The sequence below is a fragment of the Dreissena polymorpha genome, chromosome 2 (genome assembly GCF_020536995.1).
Source record: "Dreissena polymorpha isolate Duluth1 chromosome 2, UMN_Dpol_1.0, whole genome shotgun sequence".
NCBI lineage: Eukaryota > Metazoa > Mollusca > Bivalvia > Myida > Dreissenidae > Dreissena > Dreissena polymorpha.
Genome location: NC_068356.1, coordinates 116,823,769 through 116,845,977, shown reverse-complemented (window position 1 = coordinate 116,845,977; position 22,209 = coordinate 116,823,769). Strand labels below are relative to the sequence as shown.

The 22,209-nt window shown below is 35.2% G+C and overlaps 1 protein-coding gene across 2 annotated transcripts; it reads left to right on the top strand.

The window, feature by feature from the left end:
- Nucleotides 1-263: 263 nt before the first annotated feature.
- Nucleotides 264-20,795, top strand: LOC127868634 (DNA excision repair protein ERCC-6-like). 2 transcript variants are annotated; one of them, XM_052410547.1, is made up of 24 exons: nucleotides 264-319; nucleotides 1,127-1,373; nucleotides 1,650-1,749; nucleotides 1,936-2,050; nucleotides 2,262-2,352; nucleotides 3,026-3,141; nucleotides 3,546-3,756; nucleotides 4,076-4,253; nucleotides 4,893-5,021; nucleotides 5,399-5,551; nucleotides 6,015-6,150; nucleotides 6,488-6,658; nucleotides 6,996-7,172; nucleotides 8,089-8,205; nucleotides 8,618-8,713; nucleotides 9,028-9,243; nucleotides 9,988-10,098; nucleotides 10,473-10,687; nucleotides 12,439-12,645; nucleotides 13,065-13,612; nucleotides 15,064-15,201; nucleotides 17,555-17,738; nucleotides 18,213-18,288; nucleotides 20,266-20,795. In XM_052410547.1, the coding sequence occupies exons 2-24, from the start codon at nucleotides 1,202-1,204 to the stop codon at nucleotides 20,683-20,685; spliced, it is 4,077 nt and encodes a 1,358-aa protein (XP_052266507.1). In that variant the 5' UTR covers nucleotides 264-319; nucleotides 1,127-1,201; the 3' UTR covers nucleotides 20,686-20,795. The 2 variants fall into 2 exon arrangements, with proteins under 2 accessions (XP_052266507.1, XP_052266508.1); XM_052410548.1 differs by having other exon boundaries at nucleotides 297-319; nucleotides 1,132-1,373.
- Nucleotides 20,796-22,209: the final 1,414 nt, after the last annotated feature.

Below are 22,209 nucleotides of genomic sequence, written 5' to 3'. Positions count from 1 at the left end.
TTTAAGACCAATACATCTTTAAATTTAGCACAAGTATTGCATTCAAACAGATGATAGTATAAATGCCTTCGATTGATCTATTGACGAAAATATCAGTTTCGTTTTCTCTTCCGCCATTGTTGGTTAACAAGGGTGAAGGAGGCCCGTTAAGAGGGATGAGTATGCCTTTATCCAAGCATTATGATTATCAAGATATGTTTGAGAACTATGATTACTTAGGATGCATGGTACCGTTAATAGTATCCCTGCGCTGGACCTCTTAAGGCTACACATAACTAAGTTAGATTTAATCATTTGCCCATTGTTATGAAACACCCTGGTAAGGAACAAGTGGGACAATTTTTCATTGAAATATATGTTGTAGCTGGTTAATTTATATAAGAGTAAACGAAACATATATTTGTGGCATAAACTTTGTATTCATCCATTTAATAATTGTTTGAAGCGTTTCCTTTTAAAGATAAGTCGAGTATTTTAAAATGGCATGACTGTCGGATGAGAAATTTCGGATATTATGTTGTTTTAAAAATTCAAATCTTTATTCATTTGGCCATTTAATTATATACACAATTATTTCGAGAAATGTTTGGTGCAGTTATATAAGACAGTTATCAAAGAAAATTCATAATTAAAATTTGAAAAATGACATCTTGAAAACCCATTTATTCAGGGTTTTCCTCAGACCCTTCCCTTAACTTATTGAGGCAAAACCACCAAAACATATCTGAAATGGATATTTCAATATGTATGTTTTTTTAATTAACCTTTCATATGCTATTACAAAGCCTTATTCCTTTTCATCATTTAATAACTTGGAGAGAAGCTAACTATTACAATCTACAGGAATTCCTTTGACAATACAAATTACAATACTATACTAAAACTTAATAGTATAAAGGGTTTGTCAAGTTACTCAAGTATGACAGATAGGATTTTCTGGGAAATTGACTTATGAAGGTATCTAATCAAAATGTGGGGTAGTTGCAAATGATAAATTTACGTATATTCAACAAGTTAATTAACACATGAACAACAAGTAGCAATTATGCAATGAATTTATAAAATCTATTTAATCTCATATAATTTATTATATTTTGTTAATAGTTATGTTCACTTTTTTCTTCAGAACAGAATCTTTCAAGATTAATCAGTGATTGAGTTGTCGGGTCCTACCATCACGGAGGACATACAGCCAATAACTATGGATTTAGCAGATGAAAACAGTGACAGTAAATCTGGCAACATGCCGGATTCTGAGCACTCAAAGTTCCATGTTGATATGGGATTGATTCCTTCTGCAAACCTCACAGATGACTTGGAAGATCTCAAAGGACTTGATATTGGAGTCTTTAACCAGGATGATTTGGAACAGGGTGTGTATTATTTGACAATATTTACCTCTATCTGTGTTATAAGTGTGAACAATTGTGAGAACTTGTTACTATAAGTCCTTGTGAATATTTAAAAGTACAATAAAGAGATGTAAAGGGACATTTCAAAAAGTCAAATATTATGTGCAAGTTTTTTAACTACCGGTATAACTCTTGAAACTTTGTAATGTGTGCAGTAAATAAACATTTTCTTTTTTACCCACACAACATAATGGAGAAACCGTAAATTGCATCTAATAAGTAACTTGTAATCTGCAGGTGTCATGCAGCAGGTTGATGAAGCAATCAACAAAGAAGAGGAAAAGAAAAAGAAAGAATCATTGAAGAATGATTTAAAGAAAGTCAATGATGATATAAGGTACTAATATGCTTTCAACAAACCTTCCATAATATTAAAAAAAGAAATTAGTTCTTTTCTGAATAGAAAATTAAGATATTGTGTTTAAATTATTATGCCAAAATATTGAAATGAGAGATAATTAGGTATCATGATTAAATAATAATAGTTTGCGAAATTGAAACAATCTTTCATAAATTTGTTTAGAGCTAAGAAACACGAGCTAGCATCGCTTACCACACAATTAGCAGGGCTGAGAACTGCTTCAACTGGTGGTGCCAACAGAAGATTAGTGTCAGCCCAGAAACAGAAAGAAACCAAGGTAAAACATAAATAGATTTACATGAAGAAATGACGTTCATGTTGATGTTTTGAAGTAGAAGGACTAGTTTTAATGTTGTGACCAGAAACATGCTATTGTATTTATAGATTTCTATCACCGTGGTCATAACCCCATAAACTTAAAAAAAGACATGAAATTTCATTTTGAAAATAAACTATAATGTATTAAACTATAGAACTTATTTTGATAGGCTGCTGAACTGAAAGATCTGGAAGAAAAGAAGAAGAAAATTCAAGCAAAACTTGATGGAAAGACTCCTCTTTTTGATGACAATGAAAAAGGTTGTTGTTTTTTTTCAGAAATGTATGTGTGTATAAATACTCCCTGATGTTGTTTTCATGGATACATGTACTGATATTGGCAAAGTACTAAAATCTGGATATGTCGTAAATCATGACAACACTGTATAATTGTGTGTTTGTGTGATTAATGCCAATAATTCTATATTATTGTTTCAAACACAAACCTACTGTATTTTTAAAGCACATGTCTAATTTTAACAGAATTCAGATTTTGTTTTAGTTACCCATTATAGTTTTTTCTGCCCTAGTAAATTGTAACATAAACTTGAGGGGGGGGGGGGGTGAAATAAAAACAATACATTTGATAAATTAAGCATAAAGTACTGGGGAAATTCTTTACTAAAATACAAGAAAAGAATAAATAAAGGAAGAAATGTTAAGAAATCTATGTAGTGTGTTTTTTCCTACTCTTTTTTCCCTTTTTTGTTCATCACTATTTGAAAATGACTGGATAAAGTTACTATACTTTCATTTAAACCCATCGTGCAACATTAAATATTTTATTTTTGTTCAATGATGGATACAGTTAGATTGAGAAATTGGTACAAAACAAGAAAAAGTGTATAGATTTACGTTATTAGCCTGAATTGTTTATTTAACTTAAAGCTGGCTTTATGTATGACCTGTGAATCATTTATATTTTGTTTTCAAGGATTTAAGAGTGTTTTGGGATCATCAGGAAATGACTCTAGAGACCTCCTAATCAAAACTGGGGAGATGACTCCATTTGGGTCTGTTGTACAGCAACAACATCAGCAGCAGTCTCAGGTACACCCGTATTCAAATGTTTGAGTTGACAGATTATCTCTAAGTACAGAATTTACTATTTTAGTTCTGTTTTACTGCAATAGTAATTTTAGTTAAATAATTCTTTGAATGGTAAAATTTTCATAATTCTTCCAAAGAGGCGTATACTAATATACATTTATTACAGGTTAATATTGGACAAATTAACATGTACTGTATGTTTGAATTTATTTTATTGACAACAGATTTTATTGTCAAACTGTTCAGTTTGCCATTCATAATTAGGATGTAAAAATATGATTTTTAAGCTTAAAAAACATAACTAAAATAAATATTGTAGACATTATTGTCATAGATACAATTAACCATATTATGTTTGGCTATAATTCGATAAATCACAACAATCTTGATATATTATTTTTTAGTTAAATATGGGGCCATTGAATAGTACTAGCATGGAGAAGCCTAGTAGCTCATCAGCACCTGAGATGCCATGTGAAGAGAAACAAGATTACTTGTCTGAAGGGGAGGTACATAGTGACGGAGATGAATGGTTACCTACCAACCAAAATGCAGAGGAGACTGGTGACAGTGATTCTGATCATGGCGATAGAAATGTGTTGACCAGTGAAGCTAGTAAGTACTTATATATACAAAATAGCTTTGATTTAATCATTACAAGTCATACACTTAATTGAGCGTATTTGTGTAATTCTTGTATAATTATTAATTGTTCAGGTAAATATTACTGTTGACAGGGTTAATATTACATAAAATTTCCTACTTATGTTGCTCTTGATGTATATCCCATGCATTTTAAAATTTGTGTACCTATAATATATGAAACTTTGTCTGTCTTTATTTGTTTTGAAAGTTTGGAAGCTTGTTTTCATAGAAAGCACTAGTTAGCCTTTATATATTAAAATTAAGTAGCTTTCTGTTATGCATTGTTCAGATCTTGCCAGGCAAAATAAAAGGAAGTCTTCAAAGAACTGGTCTCGGAAGTTTAACAGACCAATTTATCGCAGTAATAGTGAGGACTCTGACAGTGACACTGAGAGGATTCCACGGGCCAAAGCCATCAGACAGCACAAGGATGATGGCCTAGAGGAATACTACCTGGACAGGATGGAGTAAGGAGATTAGGCATTATCATAACTGATTTCTGTTCCACTTGATAAAGTTCATAGATACGATGGAGTATTGGTTATTATAAACCTGCAAACAATGATGAGGAGTTATACTGGAAAATCCCTGTTGGTCAGTTAGTCGGTTAGTTGGTCCGTCAGTCGGTTGGTTGATTGGTGTTCTGTTACGCTGGACATGTGTTTTTGTGTCTGGAACTAGTCTCTCAGTTTGTTGCGTTTAAACATACAACTTTATAGAATTGTTGTTTATACGATGTTGTGATTTTCTTTGTTTATTATATGATTATGTGATTTCTTTGCACAGTTATGTGCCCTTTAACTTGGGCCAATTTTGGTACTGCACAATTGTACATTGTTAACTTTGCTCAGTTTTCTAGATATCAAATGAAACTTTATAGATATATATTTGTCTGTACTATTTAGGTGCGCAAGTATTTTTCGTGTAAATGTCACAATATAGTAACCTAAGTAGGTCAGTGGAAATGGAGTCGCATGATTGTGTCATAGTTAATTAATCGCAAGATGAATTCATAAATCTATTAAGGTATTTGATTAGCTACACACACTATAAGACTGTACATGAATGTCCTGTATGTTGACATACTTGTTGTATGGCTGTTACAGACAGTTCAATGAGGGTGAGATAAGCAAGCAGCGGCTGCGGGCAGAGGGTCGACTGAGTGACTCTGACGATGATGAGGAGTTCGATGGTGGCCTCAAAGTGCCGGGCAGAATATGGAGCAAACTTTTCAAGTAAGCAGCAAGAGGCTCCTCTTTTCTCTACTTTCGTGTACATACGTATTGAGGTAAACATTCTTGTGTGCTTGTCAGAGAATTGTTGATGGATGTTTAATGCCTAAATTATAAATCAATATATGTGATTTACAGTATTTTTTATATATGTGATTTACTGTTAGCTTCTTCTTATGTACCAGAAAAACTGCATTCCTCCATTTTACAGGTGAAAAATACTATGTCAATGTTGCAATTTTAATCAGGAAGATTATCAGTATAGTTAAAACAGTTCTAAACATCAATGTTTTAGTTTAATGTTAATAGTTATTACACATCACTTTTCACATAAATTAACAGAGTAATGATACTAGAATTTTTAATGCGTGTGACCTCAGATATCAGAAGACGTGTGTGAAATGGCTGTGGGAGTTGCATTGCCAGCAGGCAGGTGGGATTGTGGGAGATGAGATGGGGCTGGGTAAGACTATCCAGGCTATAGCCTTCCTAGCAGCCCTCAAGTACTCCAAACTCAGGGACAGGGCCTCCAAGTAAGTTTCTTTAACATGGTATGTTGTACTTTTGGTACTGCTCTTTTCGTTTATTATTAGTCTTTGTTTTGATAGTTAACATCGTTTGCATTGAAAGGACTGCTAATCTCATATTGTCTGCCCTAGAGACAGTATATTACTAAAGGGCATCTTTTGAAGGGTAACTATTCACTTTCAAAAACATGTTTTTAAAAATACACTTGCTGTTGCACTTTTATACCAGTTTAACATCTTAGTATTAAACCTTGATCATATTTGCATAATACTAGCCAGGCAGGATATCAATTGAGGTAAATTGCTTATATTTTACTAACATTTGTAACAATTACATACCAGTTTGTATAAACTTCATTTGTCATAGAAGACCAATGCATATTTAAACAAAGCCTAATATGTATATGTACCCATATATAAATGTGATTGTTATGCAGCAATGATACCAAATTGTGTTTTCCCATATAAGTTTCACAGGCCTGGGTCCATCCATCATCGTGTGTCCAGCCACAGTGATGCACCAGTGGGTGAAGGAGTTCCATACATGGTGGCCACCTGTCAGGGTAGCCGTCCTTCATGGCTCCGGGTCGTACGTGGGCAAAGATGTGAGTTGATGTCATGTTACTGAATATCAAACCCTTTGTTACTATTTAATCAATTCCAGTATGCACACTTAAGATTTTTTGTGGGAGGACCATTGTGATTGTTTATTACAAATGGTAATTTTGATGATGCGCTTACTTAGTTTGAATAAAAAATGGCAAAATATTTTATTGCAAATATATCTTCATTAATTTTTTGTTTCACTTTTAATAGTTTTTAAATGCAAGTCTTCGTGAGGGGAAGTGTCCAGTTTTCGGCCTAAAAAACAGCTCCTCAATACACGTATAGATAAATGCTGGCTTAATATGTGATATAATTGTCTTGTTATCCATTACGCAGACGGAGCTTATCCGACTGATAGCTCGTGGTGGAGGTATCCTTGTGACCTCCTACAGCACGCTGGTATTACAACAGGAGGCCCTACTGCACTACAACTGGCACTACATCATCCTTGACGAGGGACACAAGATACGCAATCCTGATGTACAGGCTACGCTTGTCTGCAAGCAAGTTAGTCTACTCGTTACTGGATAGATTATGAACAATTTTTGGAAGTGAACTTGAACAGATGATGTGTTTTTCTCACCTAAAAAACGTTATTCAAGTGATTACTTATCTCTTTATTCTTTTATCTTATGTTTTTTGTTCAGACTTAATGCCATTTGTGCTTGCATGCGCCAGGTAGATTATAGCCATCTTCTCATTGTCCTGGAAACATAAAAAGCACAAGATTTCTTATTACCATAATTATATTCAATTAAATTGATATTGAAGTCTTTAGGTTGAGCATGACTTTGCGATTGTTAGGAGTTTTCAATAAAGAAACTTTGAAATTGTGAAATTTCAGTTCCGGACGCCGCATAGGATAATCCTGTCTGGTTCTCCCATCCAGAACAACTTGAAAGAGTTATGGTCATTGATGGATTTTGTGTTTCCTGGAAAACTTGGCACTCTGCCAGATTTCATGCAGCATTTGGCGGTACCCATTGTTCAAGGGGGTTACTCAAATGCCACAGATGTGCAGGTATCATGATGTTTGAGTAGATTTTGTTATTGTGTTTAGCATAAACAATTTGTAATGGCAGCCCTCATATGGTTACAGTTGACTTTATGTCCCTCACCACTAAAGTGGGGGACATATTGTTTTTGCCCTGTCTGTTGGTTTGTTGGTTGGTTTGCGTCAAACTTTAACATTTGCCATTACTTTTGCAATATTGAAGATAGCAACTTGATATTTGGCATGCATGTGTATCTCATGGAGCTGCACATTTTGAGTGGTGAAAGGTCAAGGTCATCCTTCAAGGTCAAATATATGGGTCAAAATCGCTCATTCAATATTCACTTCAGCAATATTGAAGATAGCAACTTGATATTTGGCATGCATGCGTATCTCATGAAGCTGCACACTTTGAGTGATGAAAGGTCAAGGTCAAATATGGGGGGGGGCATTGTGTTTAACAAACACATCTTGTTTATTATGTACATTATAAACTTTTACTGAATCAGGATTTGCAACAAACAATTCCATTCCCCAGCTTTTGTTTAAGGATTAATTTCCATGTATGGAAAATCACAAACATCACCACACGTGCTTCTGTGTAAAATAAATAAACATGTGATTTCTACAAGCAATTATATAAAGCATTAGTTTGTAATGGCAGCCTTCAGAAGGTAACAGTGTGATTTCATCATTGTGTTTGTATACTTAATTTGTAATGGTGGCTTGCAGAAAGTAACCCATGGAGACCTGCATTTGCCAAGAACAAAAATATTGTAACATAACTTATTTGTTTTAACAATTTCAATAAGATCTAATTTGTACACAATATATTTGATTCCAGAACAGTGTATGAAAAGTGTATGAAGGAATATTTGTTTCAACCAGGAATTAGTTTAACTTACCAATGTTTCTGGTAAATTATTACTCATATATATAACAGGTTCAGGCTGCATACAAATGTGCCTGCGTCCTAAGAGACACTATCAATCCGTACCTGTTACGAAGGATGAAAGCAGATGTAAAATTGGCAGTCAATCTGCCAGGAAAGAATGAACAGGTACATTTTCTGAGATGCATGTATAACTGTGAGCTTCACAATTTGGTTCATCTGTGTAATGGTGGAATGATAAGGTTAATTAAGTGAAGTAAATGATCTGTTAAGTTCGGAAAATATGACAGACTTCTTGAGCTTGAACAAGGTAGTTACTGAGGTTGTACAAATAACATATAAATATACAAACTGAAAATTCGGTTTAAATAATTGTTCGAATACAAATATTTTCCATAACATCGCAGTTGTATAATTTGCCTCCTTAATATGTTGACTACATAAGGGAAAATAACATCACGACAGCACTTATTGATAATACACCATCATTTTGAGTAAAAAATGCCATTTGCTGGAGCTGAATTCCACTGCACGTGAAGTCATGTACCTTCCCTGTCAATGCCCCATCTGTGTGTGTCAGGTGCTGTTTTGTCGTCTGTCCAAGGACCAGAGGGAGGTGTACGAGGAGTACCTGGCCTCCAGGGAATGCAGCGAGATACTCAGGGGAAGATTGCTGGTACAGGACACATTTTATGCTGTTAAATGTAAATTGTAATGTAATGGGAGTTTGACTTTATATTAAATCAGGGGAATATATTTTGAAAGTTTACTTGGCCGTCTTTGAGAAGCTTGTTATCCACAAGGTATACACCCACTTAAATACACATGTTATATGTATACATCACACAAAAGGTTTAATTACGTTTTTTTTTACACTGTTAATCTTTAATGACATGCTTTTGTATCAAATTCAAGTACTTCTTTATTAAAAGCTATACATGAGTAAGTAATGTTACTCTTACAACGAGCATGATTGTTACTATGCTACAGGTATTCTCTGGCTTGATTCAACTGCGCAAGATCTGCAACCACCCCGACCTGGCCACAGGAGGGCCTCGAGTATTCAAGGGAGACAACACTGGAAGTGACCCTGCACTGGAGTATGGGTACTGGAGGCGTGCTGGCAAGATGATCGTGGTGGACGCTCTGCTGAAGATGTGGAAGAAGCAGGGCCACCGGGCTTTACTGTTCACACAGAGCAAACAGGTCCGTGTGTTTTGTATGCTAGGATGAAATTGCTAACAGCGCTTTTTATTATGAATGGGAATTAAAACCAGCCCAATAATTAAATCCAAAAATTCCAATTAAAATATTTGATTTTTATAGAAAATTCATTCTGCATAAATAGAGAATTTGGTACAACTACTTTGTTTCCTTTTGAGTTATGTGCATACAATGGTGTGTATTTGTCACTGTTTTCATAACAGCTTTCATCAAATAATGAGAAGATTATTTTGAAAATTGGCATACAGGAAGATACTATTGTCTTTGAAGACTAAATTCTGTCATTTTGCAAGTGTGTCAATGAACTGCATTTGGTCTATTTTTCAAGATAATGACATGTTAGTGTCTCTAAATGCCTACAAAAGAGGCACACTGACTTGTGTCACCAATCATCAATGTGTATAAATGACATACAACCAATAATGCTATTACTGAATCCATATTTTACTTCAGTGATTATTGCCTGATGTGTTAAAATGGTTAACACAAGTTTAGTTTATGTAGTATGGAAATTATGAATGTCAATATGTTAAGGACATTATAACCAAGCCTACCTATCACATGTTTGTAATTTATTTCTAAATACAAAGTTCTTTAATAAAACTTTCAAAAAGAGGTTGTAACTTTCTATATATTTCACATAACTTATCTTTTCTTGAGGTATGTTCAGTGATATAAGGGTAACAAATTGCTGACTTATACAAGTTTAGCTCATGTGTTATTCAGATGTTGGATGTGTTGGAGAAGTATGTACAGGAGAAAGGCTACAGCTATGTGAGGATGGACGGAGGCACAGGCATATCTTCTAGACAGCCTCTTGTGCAGAGGTACAACACGGTGAGTCTCCTTGTCCTTTCCCTTAGTTCTATTGTGTTTATGGTACCTTATATGGTAATGATAAAAGTATGTGCATTAATGCATGTATGATATGTGATCTCTATAAAATTGTTTTGGTTACCTACTGGGGTACTTATATATTCATAACACAAGATTCTTTACATAAGACAGTGTTTCTAAATGATCTATGCTTGTACTCATACTTGTCTCAGCTGACAAACTCATTTTATGATTTAGAATTGTTCTTGTATTTACCAAATAGTATTTGATTTCATTCATAAGCATCTTCAAACCTGCTTACTTAGAAGCTCACAACATACCTAGAGAACAATAAGAAATTCAGAAACTAATTATTGTTTTAATGTGCTCTTCAGGATGAGAGCATCTATCTGTTCCTGCTGACAACTCGTGTAGGTGGACTGGGTATTAACCTGGTGGGTGCAAACCGTATCATCATATACGACCCTGACTGGAATCCAAGCACGGACATGCAGGCGCGTGAGCGAGCTTGGAGAATAGGCCAGAAACGCCAGGTTACCATATATAGGCTGCTGACCACTGGAACCATAGAAGAGAAGATATACCACAGGTATGTGCACAGAATCTATTCCCCATTATTAAGTCACTAGAGCCTGAAGTAGCCTCTTGATTAGTCATGACGGTACAGCAATCTTTTTATGGTTATAATGAAATCTCAGACTGCTGACTGGTTTTAGAATAATTTCAAATAGATGTGTGTAAGGTATTGTGTATTGTCAAGTTTTCAGAATGATCTTTGTATACTGTTTTGTTAACTCTAAATGAATTAAATAAGTTATCTAAAATAAAATAACGAGTCATTTGCTATTTTCAAGACTCTCATGAAGTACATGCTATATCCAGTAAGTACTTGTACTTTTTTCCATGCATACACATGGTAATTCCATAAAAATAGACTTATAAAAATAGCTCAAGATTTGCTTGAATTTATGCCAGCAGAAAAGGATGACCCAGGAAACATAAAAAAAATCTATCCAGCTTATTGTGAAATAAAATTTTTAGTTTATATTTATGTTATTTTGTTTGCACGCATATTCTTTATAAAAACTAATAGATTCATTAAATATTTATTGTGAAAAATTAAAAATGTCAATAACTTAAAAACCTTAGTCCTGGCAAACTCATTAATACTTCAATAATCAATTATCACCATTAGCATTGAATACTCAAGCACATGTGTTGGTCCTAAATCCTATGCAATATTGACATTTTCCCTCCATTACTCGATCCAGATGGTTATTCACATTTGTGCGTCAGGATCCACTTACAGGGATAAATTGTACGCATCTGGTGTTAGCTGCAAACAGATAAAGCGCCTGGTTCTCAATTAGATGGATTTAATGAGTGTTAATTTATATACTCTAACTTTTATTAGCTTTATTATCTAAAAAATTGGTAAACACATAAAACCAAAGATAATACATACTGACAATGTAATGATTTATTGCATTTGTAAGTTTTAGAAACATTTTATAATTGTAATTGAATTGTGTAAGCATTTATGACAGTTACTTATATATACTTAGATAGTAAAACATTTATGTGAATGTTTCTCACTCCTAAAGCTGCACTGTTTATGTTAGTTCCATTACATAGGCCGTTGTTTTTTAGCTGAGGTGGGGGACATAAGGCACCATGGCCCTGTTGTTGTTGAGTTTTACATAAAAAATGATTTAGGTCTGACATCTGTGCAAAAAATATCAGATGAAAAATATAAGACACATAAAATATTGTTTACAAAAGACTTTGTTTCAAATGTGCTTCAGACATAATTTATATTTTATATGGACGGTTTGAATGAAGAAATTTCATTGTTGTTGCCACATACCAGGGTAGGCAACAAACTTGTATTACAAATGAAACAATTAGCCATACTCTTTGTATGACAAAACTATTAAGAATTCTCTCAAGGCCATTTACAAATGAAGATTTTGTCAAGCATCATATAACACATTATGCATTTTATGTCAATGCTTTGACTGGCACCTATTTATTTGGCAATGAACCACCTTTTGCCCATTAATAACATTAGCCTGGTTCTGGGAAAACTGGGCTTAATGCATGTGGGTAAAGTGTTGTCCCTGATTAGGCTGTGCAGTCCACACAAGATAATCAGTGAGGACACTTTCAAACATGATTTTTGGTTATAAAAGACTTCCAACGGAAAAACACCAGCGGAAAGTGTCTTTCCTGATCCTGATAGCCGATGCAGGCTGCAAAGGCAATACTTGGACAACACTGTGCACATGCATTTAACCCAGAATTAGGCTTATATCATTCCTTTGCATGTTAATATTGTAGGCAAATCTTCAAGCAGTTCCTGACTAACAGAGTGCTGAAAGACCCCAAGCAGCGTCGTCTCTTCAAGACCAATGACCTCCACGAGTTGTTCAGTCTGGCAGCCAGCGATGATAAGGGGGAGACAGAGACAGCAGCCATCTTTGCTGGCACAGGGTCAGATGTCACTGTGACGGTGAAACCAGTCAAGAAAGTGAATGCTTTTGACAGGTATGGTTAACAAGTTTCTGAAACTTATGGTACCAGTCAATACAGCTGTTGAGTATCTTTTATCCAGTATGAATAGCACTTTTATAATGTAGATGTTGGTTGAAATAGCCATTAAATACAGATAAGAATAATTCTTTAAAGGAAATAAAGGTAAGGAAATAATGTGAAATAGTACTCCACAATAAAATTTGCAAGAATGAATGTGTTCAGTTGGGAACAAGGTGTACAAGCTTTCAAACAAAAAACACTTTTTTTTAGTATTTAGGCAGTTTTTATTGAAAATGGGCAGTACCAAGTATGTGATTTAGTACCTGCTCCATAACTACTTCATAACTACCACAACTCATTTTGAGACAGCTTTGATTCACTATTTTGTATAATTATTCATTTGATTCATTACTGTTTCCATGCAACTCCAGACTTAAGGAAGAGAAACAGAAGGAAGAGTGTTTAGAAAGTCAAGATTATGAGAAGGTTGAACGGGAAACACAGGCTACACTTAACTTTGATGAGGAGGAGATTAAGAAGATGAAGGAAATGGCGCGACAACTCAGTCGGAGGATGGAACAGGACAAAATAGAACGCCTTATGAAATCAGTTGAGAAGGCGCAGGGAAACAATTCAGACTCTGAGTCAAAGAATAGCACCGTTCTTTCCTCAAGTACTCCCATCAGTGATACAAATTATAGTGCCTCAGGTTTGACAGCCTCTCATTCAGCTGTAAGTGTAAGTGAACGAGACAGGCTGAAGCATTTCAAGATTAAGAAAAAGCCAAGTTTGGAGAGTTTGAACAATGGTGCTGTGAGTGAAAAGTCCATATCAAAAACTGATCTCAATCATTCTGCTGCTAAAAGGGTGTCAGGAATAACCTCAGAGAGAGATGGAGATGTTACAAAACGAAGAAAGAGTGAAGAGGAAAACAAGGACCTGAATAAAAAGAGAAAAAAGCACAAAAGAAAAGATGCCAGTAAGTCTAGATAAAACTAATCATAAACTCTGTGTATCATTATGGAAAGGTTGTTTGATACTGGTATACTGGTATAGGAACGGACATTTCATTCATGAAATTAAAGCAGCACAAATGGTGAATATTGTAAAGCTTGTATGATTTATAAAATGTTCTAAAATTCACAAATACTTATATGTACAAAATGCCAAATGTATCACTCAAATACATTACTATTGTTAATATTAATTTTATGGTAAATGTTTATGAAACTTGTTCAGACATTTGTTTTAATGTGTTTTCCAAGTTTGAAAATGGTTTCATTCCATTAAAAAAAAGTTGCTTAGGGTGGGATGGCAGTTTTTATGTCCCCCAGTATAGAAGTGGGGGACATATTGTTTTTGCCCTGTCTGTTGGTTGGTTGGTCTGTCTGTCTGTTTGCGCCAACTTTAACATTTGCAATAACTTTTGCAATATTGAAGATAGCAACTTGATATTTGGCATGCATATGTATCTCATGGAGCTGCACCTTTTGAGTGGTGAAAGCTCAAGGTCAAGGTCATCCTTCAAGGTCAAAGGTCAAATATATGGGTCAAAATTGCTAATTTAATGTACGCTTTTGCAGTATTTCAATATTCAAGATAGCAACTTGATATTTGGCATGCATGTGTATCTCATGGAGCTGCACATTTTGAGTGGTGAAAGGTCAAGGTCATCCTTCAAGGTCAGAGGTCAAATATATGTTACCAAAATCAACCATTTTATGAGTACTTTTGCAATATTGAAGATAGCAACTTGATATTTGGCATGCATGTGCATCTCATGGAGCTGCACACTTTGAGTGGTGAAAGGTCAAGGTCATTCTTCAAGGTCAGAGGTCAAATATATGTGGCCCAAATCGCTTATTTTATGAATACTTTTGCAATATTGAAGATAGCAACTTGATATTTGGCATGCATGTGTATCTCATGGAGCTGCACATTTTGAGTGGTGAAAGGTCAAGGTCAAGGTCATCCTTCAAGGTCAAATATATGGGTCAAAATTTCTCATGTAATGTCACTTCTGCAATATTGAAGCTAGCAATTTTATATTTGAAATGCATGTGTATCTTATGGAGCTGCACATTTTGAGTGGTGAATGGTCAAGGTCAAGGTCATCCTACAAGGTCAAACGTCATATAGGGGGACATTGTGTTTCACAAACGCATCTTGTTCCTTATAAAACTATAATGAGACTTGTTTTACATGGTGTAGTGATTAAACAGAAGAAGCAATAAATTTTACCAAATAATTTAATTATTAAGTTAAAGAAAAATATACAAAGAAAAAGTAATTTGTGTTTATCTGAAATTTTCTTGGTTATAAATCCACCTCAGTGACTTCTAATCATAGACACTGTTTCAGTGTTTAGGGTGAGGTAATCCACAAGCTATCCGACTACCATTAATTTATTGTCATTTCTGTTTGTTACAGGGTTTGAAGGTGAGCGCATCCCCCACTTGTCAAAGGTTCGAGCCTACAAGCCAGCCTCAGAGTCTCCCAGAGAGGTCACAGATCAGGAGCACGAGGATATGGACAACTACGTTCTGAAGAAACTCTTCAAGAAAACAGGTACTTAACATGTCATGTGACATTAGAAGCCTTGTTGTGGCTTCTCTATTGTTAACACTTACATAAACTCTTCAAGGAAACAGGTACTTCACATGGGGGCCATGTAGTGGGTTGTTAACCCTTTCCCTCTCAGGTACTGCTCGTTTGAAGTTAATAAGAAAATTAAATTAAACAAGACTATTGTCAAGCAATATGGTACCCTACCGGTGAAACTCCCACCATTTTTAGCAATATTTCTAGTCTATTTGTTGCCATAGCAACCAGAATTCTTGAGGTATGAACAAAATGAAATGATGTGCATAATCTCCATATTGCCATCCATCCATGTTTCAAGTTTCATGAAAAAATATGAAGAGCTTTTAAAGTGATCGCAGGATCCACCATTTTCAGCAATATTTCCTGTCTATTTGTTTACAAAGCAACCAGAATTCTTGATGTAGGAACAAAATGAAATGACGTGCATAATCTCCATATTGCCATCTGTCCATGTTTCAAGTTTCATGAAAAAATATGACGAACTTTTAAAGTTATCGCAGGATCCAGAAAACGGGGACAGACTCCCAGACAGAGCGCAAACCATAAGTCCCCACCGGTTTCACCGGTAGCGGACAATTAAAAACTTCTCGGTTTTGATTAAAGTTTTAAACCCTAAGATACAGATGAGAAGCAAACACCATAAAGCCTGGATTTATGCTGGTTGTATACAGCCATTTTAATGTGCTTCCGAGTGGGAAAGGGTTCACATTTACTGACAAGGAAGCTTAGTTGGTAGAGCACTTACCTACAAATCTGCATATTGCAGGTTTTATTTCTAGATTGGCCACATAACGTGTGTGTGTCTTAAAAATATATTTAAGGCCATTCTCCCCTTATCTCTGTAGGCAGTTACTGGCGCAAGTATGTGCTCTTACTACTGATAAATTAACTATCCTGGGAATTGCGTATGTTAATTGAAGGGGTGGTATGAGTGAAATGAGACTGACAACAGCAAAATATCCAAATAAAAAAACAATCAGGCATGTTTGCAGGGGTTTATATAAGGAGAAAACTATTTTATTTGTATTCTACCCATACAAGTAAATCAGAATTAACTTTTTTTATAAATGTGAAGGTTAATTTTGTGTTTTTTAACCAGGTTTTTAACCAGGTTTTCCGAAGGAAAAAACTGGTTATTAGATTGGCGAATGCGGGCAGGCTGGCTGGCTGGCTGGCGGGCTGGCTGGCGGGCGGGCGGAACAAGCTTGTCCGGGCCATAACTTGTCGTTCATTGTGAGATTTTAAAATCATTTGGCACATTTGTTAACCATCATTAGACGGTGTGTCGCGCGAAAAAATTACGTCAATATCTCCAAGGTCAAGGTCACACTTTGAGTTCAAAGGTAAAAAATAGCCATAAATGAGCTTGTCTGGGCTATAACTATGTCATTCATTATGAGATTTTAAAATCATTTGGCACATTTGTTCACCATCATGGGACGGTGTGTCGCACGAAAGAATCACGTCAATATCTCCAATGTCAAGGTCGCCACGACTAAAAATAGATTTATTTTAAAACAAACTTACAAAGGGTGTTAATTTTGTTTGTTCATTTCAAAAGTTCAGTTTGAGTTGTCTCCCTTTATCAGATTTTTTTTCACAATGAAAACCTGGTTTTGTGACAATTTTGTCCCTTGTTTACTTTCATGTCTCACTAAAAACGTTTTTTCTCTCATAAATACAATCCTTGCATAATTAAGGTTTTTATACCTCCCGTAACGAAGTAAAGGGGTGTACTGGAATCACCATGTATGTCTGTGCATCTGTCTTTGTGTGGGTAGATGGAAACTTGTCTTTTGGCATACTCCTTAACTGTTCAACCTACAACTTTAAAACTTGTAGTCATTCTACCTTTTTATGTGTATCACTGTATGTACAGTTATTTTCATTATGTGTTAAATAGTTAAACAGTTATGCCCCTTTTTCAACTGAGACATTTGATTATATAACTTAATGTTTTTTAACTAAAATTATTAGCAAAATAATTTCTCTGAAACCACTCTGTAGGATTTTAATTTGGTATGAAACATCTTATGGTAGTACTCTGTAGAGGTTATTTTATTACCTAAGGGTATACACTGGCCACATGCAGATGATCACACACTTATGAAGATTTTTACAGCACAATAACTTATAAAATCTTATATAACCCACAAGGCCCAGAGGTTTAATCTTTCTAATGTATTGTGGTCCTGTACACATTTTGTTGAAATTGTGCACCTAGGGTTAAAACTGGCAGCAACCTGGGGTCATATGATTCATACAAATTTATGTATTATATTTACTTTCAAAATATTGTTCCTTGTTTTTTTTTCAGACATACAAGGCGCTCTAAGGCATGACCAGATAATGGAGCCGGGCAAGCCAGACTATGTGATAGTAGAGGCTGAAGCTGACAAGGTTGCTAGGGAGGCCAGCAATGCTCTCAAAAGGTCAAGGTCACAGTGTCTCCCAGCAACTGCTGGGGTACCAACTTGGACTGGACAACATGGTGGAAAGAAGTAAGTCAAGTGACTTTGCATTTAGTACATTCTATATAGTTAATACCTAATGACATCTTTGAGCATGATGTTATTGTATCGTTTTGAAGAAAATTGTGATAATTAGTTAGTGTATCTTGTTGGAGTTGTTATTTTAAATTGTTAAATAAACAAGCTGCTCATCTTATGTCACATAAGTTATCTTACCCCCCCCCCCCAAATGGCAATAACCCTTTCTTCATTATTTTGATGGTAATTACCATTTGGTAATTTAATAAATGTATACGATTTTAAATTTGTATGGGGCATGTATTGCAAACTCAGGTATGAACTTGAAAGTTCCTTGATAGATGTGGGAAATGCAATGCTCAAGAACTAAAACTCATGTTTTTATAGTTTGACAGTCATTGCCCTTCTTATGTACTTTAGTATCTGTTTAGGTTAGAGGTGAACACTTTTTTAATATCAGAAGCATATATTTTTGTTTACTTGCAGACCTAGATTTGGTCAGAAGAAAAGTTCTGTGCTTGCTCAAACAGCAGTTAAGAAAACTACCACTGAAAGTGTTCAGGTAAGAAACTCATTAACAGGTATTTTTAGCTCACCTGAGCACAACGTGCTCATGGCGAGCTTTTGTGATCGCCTTTTGTCCGTCGTGCGTTGTCCGTTGTGCGACGTCAACATTTGCCTTGTTTACTCTCTAGAGGCCACATTAATTGTCCAATCTTCATGAAATTTGGTCAGAAGATTGGTCTCAATGATATCTTGGATGAGTTCGAAAATGGTAATGTTTGCTTGAAAAACATGGCTGCCAAGGGGGCGGGGCATTTTTCCTTATATGGCTATAGTAAAATCTTGTTCACTCTCTAGACGCCACATTTATTGTCCAATCTTCATGAAATTTGGCCAGGAGATTGGTCTCAATGATATCTTGGATGAGTTTGGAAATGGTAACGTTTGCTAGAAAAACATGGCTGCCAAGGGGTGGGGCATTTTTCCTTATATGTCTATATATGGCTATAGTAAAATCTTGTTAACTCTCTAGGGCCACATTTATTGTCTGATCTTCATGAAACTTGGTCAGAAGATTCATCCCAATGATATCTTGGACGAGTTACAAAGTGATGCCGGTTGGTTGAAAAACATTGCCGCCAGGGGGCGGGGCATTTTTCCTTATAAGGCTATAGTAAAATCTTGTTTACACTTTAGAGGCCAAATTTATTTTCCGATCTTCGTGAAATTTGGTCAGAAGATTGGTCTCAATGATATCTTGGATGAGTTAGAAAATGGTAACGTTTGCTTGAAAAACATGGCTGCCGCGGGGCGGGGCATTTTTCCTTATATGGCTATAAATGGTTATAGTAAAAACTCTCTAGAGGCCACATTTATTGTCCCATCTTTATGAAACTTGGTCAGAAGATTCATCCCAATAATATCTTGGAAGAGTTCGAAAATGATGCCGGTTGGTTGAAAAACATGGCTGCCAGGGGGTGGGGCATTTTTCCTTATATGGCTATAGTAAAACCTTGTTTACACTCTAGAGGCCACATTTATTGTCCAATCTTAATGAAATTTGGTCAGAAGATTGGCCTAAATGATATCTTGGATGAGTTCGAATATGGTAACGTTTGCTTGAAAAACATGGCTGCCAAGGGGCGGAGCATTTTTCCTTATATGGCTATAGTAAAATCTTGTTAACTCTCTAGAGGCCACATTTATTGTCTGATCTTCATGAAACTTGGTCAGAAGATTCATCCCAATAATATCTTGGGCGAGTTCGAAAATGATGCCGGTTGGTTGAAAAACATGGCCGCCAGGGGGTGGGGCATTTTTCCTTATATGGCTATAGTAAAGCCTTGTTAAAACTCTAGAGGCCACATATATTGTCCAATCTTCATGAAATTTGGTCTCAATGATATCTTGGATGAGTTCGAAAATGGCAACGTTTTCTTGAAAAACATGGATGCCAAGGGGCGGGGCATTTTTCCTTATGGCTATAGTAAAATCTTGTTATCTCTCTAGGGGCCACATTTATTGTCCGATCTTCATGAAACTTGGTCAGAAGATTCATCCAAATAATATCTTGGATGAGTTCGAAAACAATGCTGGTTGGTTGAAAAACATGGCCACCAGGGGGCGGGGTATTTTTCCTTATATGGCTATAGTAAAACCTTGTTAACACTCTAGTTTGAATTGTTAAACTAATACATGTATATTTTATCCTGTGTCTACAGCCAAGTCAATTTAATAACCATCTTATCATAGAATCTGAATCTTGATCTTTAAGACTTATTGCTATGTATTTATACTTAATACTTATTTATTTAAGGGATTTAAGAAGGAAATATATTTAAATGTTTAAGCAAAATACCTGATGCCCAAAACCAACGTATTTTCTTTTTAATTTTAAAAATATTTTCTCATCAAATACAAAATTAATGAGCCTATAATCACATAATGTTTAGAGTTTCCAAAAAAACATACACACATGTACCAGTATGTTTTGCCGAAAATTTAAAACATGAACAAAATGTTCTTCACAATTCAGCATGACAAGAAAGTTGAAGAGAAGCATCATTTTGATGGTTCCTTGGCAGGCAGTATGCAAACCAACCTTGGAACGGGCACCAGTGAATCTGCTGTTTCCTCTACAGACCTGTTAAGCAAAATGCGAGTGCGAAATGAGGTATTTTCAAAAGAGGTCGATGGAGATGATGACGATGATAATGGCGGGGAGGCATTTGTTTCTGATGCAAGCTCGTTTGAACTAATAAAGCGCTTGCGTGAGTTCATCATGTTTGAGTGTTCCAAGTTTGGTCAGGCTACCACTCAGGAACTATTGGACGAGTTTGGGTCAAAACTGCCACCCGAGAATTCAGCTAAGTTCAGGGCTTTGTTACGCAGCATCTGCGACTTTGAAAGGAAGGAGGACATTGGCTTGTGGAAATTGAGACAAGATTTTAAATGAGCTGTCCTAAATAGTTGTTTTATATTGTGTTTTTGTTGTGTCTGCGTCTAGTTTTAATATGCCATATTGAATAGCAGCTGGGGGTTTTATATGATCATACAATTTATTTATCCTTCATAACTGCAAGACAGGAATGTTGTTTTATTTTGGTTGGATTAAAGCAGTAAAAAAAAATTCATTTGTTGTATTTGAAAAAGAACCAAAGTTGCTCTACAATAAAATCATGTTTGTACAACCACAAGTTGCTGAAACATTCCAACCATATTTAAAATAAACAGACCACCACCTAATCTTAAACAAGTACAGAACATATATTAGATTCAAGGCAATAATAAAAAATCTGTTAACATGTAAATCCCCCGATTTCATGGATGTGAAAGGTTTATCCATCTTTGTGAGCCTTAATTTGGTTAAGCTTTCAAACCAAACTTGTCACTTAAAATTTGATGCAAAAATAATAAAATAACAAATACAATTTCATATAATTTATTTCATTTACAACAACATATTATGTACATTTTTATCATTTTACAATCAAATATATCTAACACAGCAAGCTTGCATGTAAAACTTCATTTAAAGTTCAATTCCAAGTCAGACATTTAAGTGTGAACTTGGAAATTCCATTAGGATTATCCCAATATTGTGTGGCATCATATAAATGTCTGGCTAATAATATTGCTGTCCTGAGAAGTAATCTCTTTACAACAAAAGCAAACAATATTTGTGAATTTGTAATATATCAGGGCATAGACATACACCTGAACATCAATTATCACTATTACAATATAGGACGATTCACAAAGATTGTCTACTTTGACCTTGAACTTCAAGGGAGCAACATGGTTTTGCATGCTTCAAGATATCTTGAAATAAAGGTGATTTGTTACAATTAGGATCAAAATATTGTAACACCAGTTATTGGCTGTACATGATTTCACTATATGTATGTTTGGAATATGCATAAATTTAAGTTTCCACAATGACCTTTACCTTAAAGCCTAGGAAATGGTTGTTGCATGCAACTTGACTTAATTCTATTTTCTTTTAAATCCCATAATGAACGAGACAGCTATGGACAGATCAGGGAATGTACTTTGACAATAGCAATATAAGGAATATACACAAACTCAAAAACCACAATGGCCTTGACCTTGAGGCAATTGACCTGATTGTTACAGGCGACATGTTTCTTGATATGATGATCATTAGTCAATTTATTTGAAAATCCCATCATGCATCCCACCAAGTAATCAGCCGCTCACTAACAAAAACATGTTCTTTCACTTTTCTATAAACAAAATTCCTAGAATCTGTTGTTTTTGTGACCTTTAAGCGAGCAGCATTGATTTGGCATGCAACACGTCTTGACATGTTCCAATTTATTTCAAAATTCCACAATGCATGACCAAGAAATGAGCAAGGCTCAAAATGTCACACATACACAAATTCGCAAACCTACCAATACGCACACAAACAGAGTCGACAATATATGTCATTCGGCAATTCTCAATTTCTCATGCT